Source organism: Schistocerca piceifrons, chromosome 4 (assembly GCF_021461385.2).
Source record: "Schistocerca piceifrons isolate TAMUIC-IGC-003096 chromosome 4, iqSchPice1.1, whole genome shotgun sequence".
Classification (NCBI taxonomy): Eukaryota; Metazoa; Arthropoda; class Insecta; order Orthoptera; family Acrididae; genus Schistocerca; species Schistocerca piceifrons.
Genome location: NC_060141.1, coordinates 603,979,315 through 603,991,456, shown reverse-complemented (window position 1 = coordinate 603,991,456; position 12,142 = coordinate 603,979,315). Strand labels below are relative to the sequence as shown.

Here is a 12,142-nt window from a genome sequence, read left to right as displayed (position 1 = left end):
CAAATTTTGCAAATATACATTTGCCTTGAAACTTCGTGGCAGATTAAAACTGTATGCGGACTGAGTCTCAAACTTGGGACCTTTGCATTTCTCGGGCAAGTGCTCCACCAACTTAGCTACCCAAGCAAGACTCTCAACCAGTCTTCACTGCTTCAATTTTGCCAGTACCTCGTCTCCTACCTTCCAAACTTCACAGAAGCTCTTCTGCAAAAATTGCAGAACTAGCACTCCTGGAAGAAAGGATATTGTGGAGACATGGCTTAGCCACAGCCTGGGGGATGTTTCCAGAATGAGATTTTCACTCTGCAGCAAGTGTGTGCACTGATATGAAACTTCCTGCCAGATTTCATATGAGTGCACACTCTGCAAGTAAACTGTTTTTCCTTACTTAAATGTGCTTCACCAAACACAGAAACACGCTTTAACTGTGAAAATCTGTTTTCAGAATCAGTGAAACTGGAGATATCAGTTTTAATAAAAATGATTTCTTGAAAAACAACAAACAGTGAACTATTTAAATATTGCTGAAGTACCATGTTTTCCATTATCTTTCCATCTTTGTGCTTTCAAAAGAGAAGTTCTATAATGTCCTGTAATTTGATTCTTTATACAATTATAAATTCTTGACACACTGGGTTCTGAATAGTAGTTCAAAGCAATTTGATGTCAAACATTTACATATGATGAACAACCGTAATAACAGTTACGGAACAGTCAAGTACAACACTGAAAAAATTATTGTAAAAAATGCAGAGAGAGTGAGGAGGACCAAAATTTAACATCAATATGCCATTCGAGTGTTGCATTAAAATTGTCAAAATATTACTGATCACATGACAGGTATAATTAGGCTTTAAGTGAAGTCATTGTAAAGATCTCTTGAACTGGGTGTCCCAGTGTGTGGATAAGTACAAAATCACCGAAATGTGTGGCAGAAAGGTAACAAACATGTTTCCCAGCCATTAAAAATTGAGCCACAGAATGAACCCAAGTACAATAGGTGCATGTGCAGTGTACACGGACTGAAAATGTAATGACTGGTGGTCAGAGATGAACCGTGTAGGTTGTAAGTGTGTGTTGCATAATCCCTGATTACAGAAAGATCATAGGTGCATAAAATCAGAAATCTTTGAGAGAATTGTGTTATCAGTGAATAATCTTCAGAAGAATGGTGTTATCTCTGATAAAAGGTGTACACAATGTGTGTATAGCACAAAAATATGACAACGTGCCAATAAGAGCACTCTACATCATATACTGGTTTACCACTAAATCTGGGGGTGGTGCGATGGGACTTTTCCTTGTCAGTACATGCAGTATGTTGTTGGACTCGTTCTTTCGCCATTCTTGCAACAGGACGGTGAAGTGTCGTTCCAACAGCGTAATGCTTTCCCACACACTGCCACTGAAACTCTGCTTGCTCTGCAAGGTGTGCAACAACTTCCCTGCCCAGCACAATTCAGACTTGTCTCTGATCGAGCATGTGTGAGATACGATGGGACAAGAAGTGACATGTGTGACTTTTCAACCAAAAAATCTTACAGAACTATGTGAACAGGTCTAGCAGATGTGGCAAAAATATGGCCTAAGACAGTACTTGCCATCTGTATAATTCACTGAATGTCAGAGTCGGTGCCTCCATTGCTGACCGTGGACGCCATCCATACTACTAATTTGGGTACTTCAGCATGGATCAATACTTGGTACCTCAGAGCCGCTTGTGCTATTGATCTGTAAATTCATTAATTTCATGTACTCCATGTGCACCTGTTTTTGGCAGTGTGACCTGGACGAAAGGAAAGCAGCTGTTCACGGAACTGCTGCTGAGGTCAACATTTTTACATTGTTTAATAGAAAAATATGGCAACAGCCTTGTTGCAGTGGTTACACTGGTTCCCGTGAGATCACCGAAGTTTAGCACTGTCGGTTGTGGTCGGCACTTGGATGGGTGACCATCCAGGCCTCCATGCGCTGTTGCCATTTTTTTGGGGTGCACTCAGCCTCGTGATGCTTCGGTCAAGAATACCATCATAACGACCGGGAGAGTGGTGTGCTGATCCCACGCCCCTCCTATCCACATCCTTCACGGAGGATGACACGGCGGTCGGATGGTCCCGGTAGGCCACTTGTGGCCTGAAGATGGAGTGCTTCTTTTTAATAGATAAATACAGGACCCACCTTACATTTATAGATGAAACTTTGGCTATTGAGGTTTCATAAAAATTTATTTTTAACAATCCCAAAGCGTAGGGCATATCAAACAATACTTGCGTTTAAATGGGCTCAACATTTGCCTATACACCGAAGCACTTGAAACAATATTAACCTTGCTTGAACAATCCCATGACATTTGACTTGCTGTGCAAGTTCAAGGGCTACACAAGAAACTACTGTATTTACTGGAATCTAAGCCGCACTTTTTTTCCGGATTTTGTAATCCAAAAAACCGCCTGCGGCTTAGAATTGAGTGCAATGAAAGTTCTGAAAAATGTTGGTAGGTGCCACCACATCTAATTTCTGCCGTTGAATATATGTAGCGCTGCATAGGCATGCTTTGCAGGCACAAAGATAAATACTAGCGCCAAAACCTCCGCATCAGAAAATAAATAAAAAAAATAAAAAAAAAAAAACGTGTGGAGGACGAGCCTTCTTCTCCGCCCTGAGTTTCGACCACTGCATTTTATACATTATCCAACGAAGTAAATACAAATTCTGTATTTTTCATCTTCGAATGTAGCAGCATTTCAATGTACTACAAAAATCAGACTGGCAAGACTGTTTGGGATGTTTGTCAATATGGCCAACCCTGCGTTCTGAATTTTTTCCTACCTGTGGGAAGAGATGGTTGCTAATAGGAACTTTTATGAATTGTGAATCACATACAGTATTCTCTGCGCCATAAGAATAATACGAATATAAACATTTTGCCATGTATTCTTTCATGTTTGCTGCTATCTCATTCAAATCCTGTCTGCCTAATAAACTACGAAACTAGGGTGAGACAACAGCAAACGCGGAAGAATATACATATCATATCATGTCATGTTTATATTCGTATTATTCTTATGCCTAATAGTGATACAGTCAGAAATGAATCATGGCAATTGACTAGATTTTTAAATCTAAGATGATGACTAATTTCTGTGCAGAATGTAATGTACTAAAGAGGCGTCTGCAAAGATTTTCAAACGGAGAAAATTTTTCGCTAAACTCTCGTTCAGAACGTCTTCTATCAAAAGCAGTCTATTATTTGGTTCTTGTTGGTCATTATCAAAGAAAGCAGCAGTGTAAGTAACAACAAATAGCAGTCTCTTGCCATTGTTTTGCTAATGAAACGATTCCTCTCTTTTTTTTATTGTAACCAGCGGTAGCGCGCACAAAAACAAGCAATGCCGCGAGCGGGGACAGGCTGTAAACACTCATTATCAGAATGAGACAAACAATTCATGTAACAGCATTTTCAGCTTAGAGTGACGCAAACACCTATAACAAAGAGAACGGCACTTACCAGATCAAAGCAAAATAAGCAATCAATTCAAACCAGACGAAGCACGTGAAAAAGGAAAAGTACCCGTATAAATACGGACGGAGCGCGTGACACATAGCAATGGCTACCTAGTAAAGCTTAACTGCTAAGCTTACGACTCGAACCTACTGTAGATGTATCGTCATTCATTCGACCTAAATTGTGTCTCATATTACAATGGACCAACTTTGTATTGATTTGGAGGTGCGGCCTAAAACTTTTCTCTCCCCTTGAATTTCGAGTCTCAAATTTCAGGTGCGGCTTAGATTTGGGAAATTTTGTTTTTCTTGATTTCGAGTCCCATTTTTCAGGTGCAGCTTAGATTCGAGTAAATACGGTATGAAGTAACCACTACAACAGTCTAGTGCTTTGCTTAAAAATTGACAGTTTTGTGAAATAAAGAGGGAAATAACATTAGATTCCATCGACTTAAAAACTTCAGTTGTATTTGAACAGGTCTGAAACAAAAGTTCTAATAGATGTATGGATACCGTATACACACATTTGTGCTGCTTTTTAAGTAAAGATAACATTCAAAGGCGAAAACCTTGTCCTTCAAAAACCATTACTTGATTCGAATCAGTCAATATTTTATTTGGTTATGAGAAAGTAATGATTTACCAAAGAGTTGAAAGGAGAGATTCGGTCTCTATACACATATTAAAATACTGGAGAAAATCATTTGCCAGCTTTTTAATGAGGTTTAGAGCAATAGAACAACAAGAAGAAAAATTAACTCAGAATAATATGATTTATTTCATTTGTTAAACATTTTAAACAGATTGTAATTGTTGTAGTGAGAATAAATTGGAGCATAAAGACCCTTGGTGAAGATAGTATGAACAGACGATACAAGATCGTGGGATGAGCGAAGTTTTGACAATTGGGCTTAATAGTGAGTTTAATCTTTTATTTATGTATCAGCCACTGTTGTTCATATGACGTGCACCCTAGAAGACATTGCAATCTATGTTCCACTGTTGCTCAAGTACAACTATATGGAAAGTTGGAGGAGGAATTGTACCCAGTGTGGCTGAGAACTGCAATGAGTGTGGGGAGGGGAGCGTTTGGCAGGCAGAAATTTCATAGTGCAGCCAACTATGGGTACATATTTTGTGTACTTTAACATTTCATGAATATATACCATGTTTAAGCTGCAGTCTGCCTGAATCAAATTGCACTCGGAATCAAATTGCACTCGGAATCAAATTGCACTCGGAATCAAATTGCACTCGGAATCAAATTGCACTCGGAATCAAATTGCACTTGGAATCAAATTGCACTCGGAATCAAATTGCACTCGGAATCAAATTGCACTCGGAATCAAATTGCACTCGGAATCAAATTGCACTCGGAATCAAATTGCACTCGGAATCAAATTGCACTCGGAATCAAATTGCACTCGGAATCAAATTGCACTCGGAATCAAATTGCACTCGGAATCAAATTGCACTCGGAATCAAATTGCACTCGGAATCAAATTGCACTCGGAATCAAATTGCACTCGGAATCAAATTGCACTCGGAATCAAATTGACTTTAAAATTGAACAAATACTGTAAAATAACGTGCATTTTTCGAGGAGACTCTAAAAGTCTAGATGGGGACCAGTTTACATGTTTCATGCAGTAATGTTGTCGACGCTCACCATGATCTATGATGGAAACAATTGGAAGTTTGTCAGCTCCTGGTTCTCCTACGCAGCCAATGAGAAAGCGGAAGGCAGATGATGTGTTTGGAAGCAAGTGTCATTGTAACATTCTCACTTCCAGATAGGAGCAAAATCTGCCTTGTGTTCAGAAAAAAAAGGCAGCTGTGTTCTTGGATCCCACGGTAACTTAAACCCGCCATTGGATAAGCAGCTGCTGCAGCAAGTCATATACTCTTAGCTCACTTATTTGTTACGTAGTTTAATTCTTAGTTTCTTTGCGTGTTTTTGGTACTTGCATTGTTTAATTCATAAATTTCGGGAGTATTGTAGTATTTGAGAGTGGTAGCATCGCGTTTTAATACCTGAATAGTGTAAAATCGCGTAGTCTCCTTTCGCCGAGCAGTGTGTCAGCAGTGCGGAAGTAGCAGCATTATTGCATTTACTAGGCAGTCTTGTATTTCAATAACTGTTTAAATTTTGTGTCGAATTGTTTGTGCTCTCTGTAGATCAGTTCAGACGTTCTTAACACAACAGTTTTTAGCATGGATAGGGACTGCAACTGCTGTGTTCGGATGCAGGCTGAGTTGGCATCCCTTCGCTCCCAGCTTCAGGCAGTGTTGGCTTCGGTCGCACACCTTGAGGCAGTTGCCAATGGGCATCACTGTGGGGGTCCGGATGGGGGTTTGTCGGGGACGGCCAGCTCGTCCCAAGCATCCCCCGATCGGACTACGACTGTGGCTGCCCGGGAGATACTGCCCACATTGAGGCTGATCCCTCACCTGTGGTAGAGTGGGAGGTCGTCTCGAGGTGTGGCAGGGGGCGAAAGACATTCCGGTTTGTCTGACAAACCAGTTTCAGGCTCTGTTTCAGGCTGATACTGATCTTCGGCCGGATGTGGCTGCTTGTCCTGTTCCAGAGGTTGCCTCTCAGTCTGCAAGATCCGGGCGGTCGCAGAGGGTGGGCTTACTGGTAGTTGGGAGCTCCAACGTCAGGCGCATAATGGGAACCCTTAGGGATATGGCAGCAAGAGAGGGGAAGAAAACCAATGTGCACTCCGTGTGCATACCGAGGAGAGTCATTCCAGATGTGGAAAGGGTCCTTCCGGATGCCATGAAGGGTACAGGGTGCACCCATCTACAGGTGGTCGCTCATGTCAGGGCGGCTATCTGATTTGGTGAAGACTGCCAGTCTCGCTAGCGGGATGAAAGCAGAGCTCACCGTCTGCAGCATCGTCGACAGGACTGATTGCGGACCTTTGGTACAGAGCCGAGTGGAGGGTCTGAATCAGAGGCTGAGACGGTTCTGCGACCGTGTGGGCTGCAGATTCCTCGACTTGCGCCATAGGGTGGTGGGGTTTCGGGTTCCGCTGGATAGGTCAGGAGTCCACTACACGCACCAAGCGGCTACACGGGTAGCAGGGGATGTGTGGCGTGGACTGGGCGGTTTTTTAGGTTAAATGGCCTCGGTCAAGTACAGAAAGGGCAGCAGCCTCAAAGGGTGCGGGGCAAAGTCAGGACATGCGGGGGCCAAGCAGCAATCGGTATTGTAATTGTAACTGTCGAAGCTGCATTGGTAACGTACCGGAACTTCGAGCGCTGATAGAAAGCACCGAAGCTGAAATCGTTATCGGTACAGAAAGCTGGCTGAAGCCAGAGATAAATTCTGCCGAAATTTTTACAAAGGCACAGACTGTGTTTAGAAAGGATAGATTGCATGCAACCGGTGGTGGCATTTTTGTCGCTGTTAGTAGTAGTTTATCCTGTAGTGAAGTAGAAGTGGATAGTTCCTGTGAATTATTATGGGTGGAGGTTACACTCAACAACCAAGCTAGGTTAATAATTGGCTCCTTTTACCGACCTCCCGACTCAGCAGCATTAATGGCAGAACAACGGAGAGAAAATTTGGAATACATTTCACATAAATTTTCTCAGCATGTTATAGTCTTAGGTGGAGATTTCAATTTACCAGATATAGACTGGGACACTCAGATGTTTAGGGACAGAGCATCGAGTGACATTATACTGAGTGCACTATCCGAAAATTACCTCGAGCAATTAAACAGAGAACCGACTCATGGAGATAACATCTTGGACCTACTGATAACAAACAGACCCGAACTTTTTGACTCTGTATGTACAGAACAGGGAATCAGTGATCATAAGGCCGTTAGTGCATCCCTGAATATGGAAGTTAGTAGGAATATAAAAAAAGGGAGGAAGGTTTATCTGTTTAGCAAGAATAATAGAAGGCAGATTTCAGACTACCTAACAGATCAAAACGAAAATTTCTGTTCCGACACTGACAACGTTGAGTGTTTATGGAAAAAGTTCAAGGAAATCGTAAAATGCGTTTTAGACAGGTACGTGCCGAGTAAAACTGTGAGGGCGGGAAAAACCCACCGTGGTACAACAACAAAGTTAGGAAACTACTGCGAAAGCAAAGAGAGCTTCACTGCAAGTTTAAACGCAGCCAAAACCTCTCAGACAAACAGAAGCTAAACGATGTCAAAGTTAGCGTAAGGAGGGCAAGCGTTCAGTGAATTCGAAAGTAAAATTCTATGCACCGACTTGACAGAAAATCCTACGAAGTTCTGGTCTTACGTTAAATCAGTAAGTGGCTCGAAACAGCATATCCAGACACTACGGGATGATGATGCCATTGAAACAGAGGATGACACACGTAAAGCTGAAATACTAAACACCTTTTTCCAAAGCTGTTTCACAGAGGAAGACCGCACTGCAGTTCCTTCTCTAAATCCTCGCACAAATGAAAAAATGGCTGACATCGTCCAAGGAATCGTGTCCAAGGAATAGAAAAGCAACTGGAATCACTCAACAGAGGAAAGTCCACTGGACCTGACGGGATACTAATTCGATTCTGCACAGAGTACACGAAAGAACTTGCCCCCCTTCGAACAGCCGTGTACCGCAAGTCTCTAGAGGAACAGAAGGTTCCAAATGATTGGAAAAGAGCACAGGTAGTCCAAGTCTTCAAGAAGGGTCGTCGAGCAGGTGCGCAAAACTATAGACCTATATCTCTTATGTCGATCTCTTGTAGAATTTTAGAACATGTTTTTTGTTCGTGTATCATGTCATTTCTGGAAACCCAGAATCTACTCTGTAAGAGTCAACATGGATTCCGGAAACAGCCATCGCGTGAGACCCAACTCGCCTTATTTGTTCATGGGACCCAGAAAATATTAGATACTGGCTCCCAGGTAGATGCTATTTTCCTTGACTTCCGGAAGGCGTTCGATACAGTTCCTCACTGTCGCCTGATAAACAAAGTAAGAGCCTACGGAATATCAGACCAGCTGTGATGCTGGATTGAAGAGTTTTTAGCAAACGGAACACAGCATGTTCTTCTCAATGGAGAGACGTCTACAGACGTTAAAGTAACCTCTGGCGTGCCACAGGGGAGTGTTATGGGACCATTGCTTTTCACAATATATATAAATGACCTAGTAGATAGTGTTGGAAGTTCCATGCGGCTTTTTTCGTGGATGATGCTGTAGTATACAGAGAAGTTGCAGCATTAGAAAATTGTAGTGAAATGCAGGAAGATCTGCAGCGGATAGGCACTTGGTGCAGGGAGTGGCAACTGACTTTTAACATAGACAAATGTAATGTATTGCGAATACATAGAAAGGAGGATTCTTTATTGTATGATTATATGATAGCGGAACAAACACTGGTAGCAGTTACTTCTGTAAAATATCTGGGAGTATGCGTGCGGAACGATTTGAAGTGGAATGATCATATAAAATTAATTGTTGGTAAGGCGGGTGCCAGGTTGAGATTCATTGGGAGAGTCCTTAGAAAATGTAGTCCATCAACAAAGGAGGTGGCTTACAAAACACTCGTTCGACCTGTACTTGAGTATTGCTCATCAGTGTGAGATCCGTACCAGATCGGGCTGACGGAGGAGATAGAGAAGACCCAAAGAAGAGCAGCGCGTTTCGTCACAGGGTTATTTGGTAACCGTGATAGCGTTACGGAGAGGTTTAGCAAACTCAAGTGGCAGACTCTGCAAGAGAGGTGCGCGGTGTATATTGCTGGCCAGGTTTTGAGAGGGTGTATTTCTGGATGAGGTATCGAATATATTGCTTCCCCCTACTTATACCTCCCGAGGAGATCACGAATGTAAAATTAGAGAGATTCGAGCGCGTACGGAGGCTTTCAGACAGTCGTTCTTCCCGCGAACCATACGCGGCTGGAACAGAAAAGGGAGATAATGACCGTGGCACGTAAAGTGCCCTCCGCCACACACCATTTGGTGGAATCAGAGTATAGATGTAGATGTAGAAACAGCCAAATGTTTGTGGCAATGGAGATAAGATACATAGCTGTCTGATTTTTTTTTTGGGGGGGGGGGGGGGATGGTGGTAGTGTTGGGGATGGTGGTAGTGGTGGGGGTCGACGATTGAAAATGGTTATACCATAGATAACAGGCTAAGGAAACAGGAAACTAGCATAGATAAAAATTGATGTAAACAATTTATTTTTATTTGTTGTATTTGTCCTTTTATTATAAAAATGTAGTCAATAAGTAAATAGCATAAATATGGAATATATGTTATATTAACTTTTAGACAGATCCCTTACATGAATAAAAGTTTGTCATCTTGATCAGTCAAAATTTGTTAAAAATGAATTTTTCCCAAGAAGCCTCCCTTTTCCCTTCCTTTTTTAGAGGAGTGGGGCCATGTCTTATATTCTGGGTCGTCTTGTACTCGGGTAAATACAGTAAGACTGCAAGTGAATCCCTTCTGTCAATAACTGCTGATGACTGGCAAAGTCCAACAACTGGAGCCCCGATGGTGTCATTGAGCTGACAAAAGACAAAATCATTGTTAATACTAATGATTCGGACTACAATGACATACACACAGATGAGGAATATAGTGGTCTGATTCAGAGTGATTTATGTGTACATAAGTCAGTGACACATATGTGAATAAATGTTCAAAATTTTACTCATTGTCTTTTTATTGACACAATGTAAGTTTTACTACAAGTTCTTTTAATTTTGAATTGTCTATGAGGACTGATGTAGAACTAGCAGCAACAAGCACCATCATTCAGCATGAAACTACCAATTTGTTTCACAAATTCTGTAAGCTTTTATTACATCCCTCTTTCAGTTTCTACTTTCATAGGTGCGTGCAATATATAGCAGTTGACAGCTGTTATGGCAGCACATAATATATTGCACTGTCACTGCCCATTGCAGCACAAACTGTGTGTGCACGCAAGTGTGATGCCAGCACTGCACGATGGTACTGCAGCTTGTTGTACCCCCCACCCCCACCCCCACCCCTACCCCACATTGCCTCCCATCCCTGACACTGTATGTGGTGGCATTCAGTGGGCTGAGCTTCCTTCCTCCACTTCCATCCCCCCCCCCCCCCCTCTCCCGCCTCTCTCCCCCATCTCCCTCAGAATTTTCTTATTCTGGTGAACTGACTGTAGTCATATTGTGTAATGTGGTGATATGCCGTAGTTACTGTAGACCAATAAAATTTCATAGAACATCAATTTGCACTTTACAGGAAAAGGCCACCAAATGGCAGGATGGACGGGAGATTGATGGTCTTACAACAAATGGTATTCTCATCTGGCACCCACGTGGTGCCTTCTGTGGTGGTGAGGCAAAGATGGGCATATGGCGAGAAGTGTCTGTTGGAGGTGGCATCTACTCTCTAAGGCACTCACGGTCTGCACAGCAAAAAGGAGAGCCAGTTAGTAATTCTATGTTTATTTGGTGCTGAATATGCTACAAATATGTATATGTCATAAATATGTAAAATAAAAGGGAAAGGCACTCATTCACCTGTACTGGACTGATGCATGATTCATGGAAACACGTAATGAAACAGTAATCTCATTAGTTTTCAAACTCTTGCTCAGTTTCTAATAGAAGTATACACATTCTCAAACACAATTGCAGAAACATCCAGATGTACACTCCAACAATCATAGTGAGTCTTATTATTAATTGTTGACTGTTGAGAGCAATTGTGTGTGCAGATGATGGTGGGGTGGGGGAGGGGAAGGTTGCACGAGACCAGGGGGGAGGGGCACAGCTGCACAACAAGATAATGAGTTTGGGGGGGGGGGAGGGGGAGGAGGAGGTTGGAAGGGAAGAGGGAGACAGGAGGGGAGATATGTGTGTAGTTTTGAGAAACTTGTACTGGAGGAGTGTATCCAAATGGCTCATTTGGTGAAGCAGCTGTTAGTCATTTGTGTTGTGGTGTGCAGCATGTTCAACAACTGGATGAGAGGTTGTATGCCAATAAATACTCTAGTAAGGTTTTGGTACATTGCCATGGCATCGGAAAGCTCAACCACTCTCTTCACAAAGGCTTTGACTACCTCTCGTCATGCCCTGAGTTGGGGGATGTTACCTGCATCACTAAAGTAGTGCTCTGATGCCTACCCAACCTACAGAATATCCTTGGCCATCACTACTCCAGTCCTGCTCCCAAATGCTGCACCCCATGGGTCACTCCCTTGTGGTCTGTCCAGGTGCAAGACGGGTTCCGTGGATCCATCCACTATCACCTAATGCTGTTCGTTTACTGGCATCTTCTATCCTGTAAAAGGCAGGGCCATGTGTGAAAGCAAACATGTTATATATCAGATATGCTGCAGTTATGTACAGGATTCTTTTTGGGCATGACAAGTAACTGACTGACCTCCCTGTGGCGAACTGCAAACTTTACCATCTAGTTGCCAAACTCGCAACACTCAACACTACCTAGCCATCTCTCACGACTCTTTCTCTTCCACTGTGTGGATGCTCTCATCTCTTACATATGGTCTATCCTCTGAACTTGTTTCATCTTGTTTTACATAGCAGTCACCTGTCAATAGACGTGCCTCACACTGTCCACCTCCCCCCTCCTTGCCTCGGGGATCCTCCCCTACCCCAACCCTTACCTCACTACCATCTGCCCAGGCAACT

General features: G+C 42.7%; 1 protein-coding gene across 4 annotated transcripts in view; it reads left to right on the top strand.

Moving 5' to 3' along the window:
* The window catches only part of LOC124794874 (protein pellino), a 451,201-nt gene that overhangs the window by 393,166 nt on the left and 45,893 nt on the right, over positions 1-12,142 (top strand). For all 4 annotated transcript variants that reach the window (XM_047258555.1, XM_047258553.1, XM_047258554.1 and 1 more), the window contains one exon: positions 10,728-10,916. In XM_047258555.1, the coding sequence (XP_047114511.1) occupies positions 10,728-10,916 (189 nt within the window). The remainder of the gene's footprint in view (positions 1-10,727; positions 10,917-12,142) is intronic.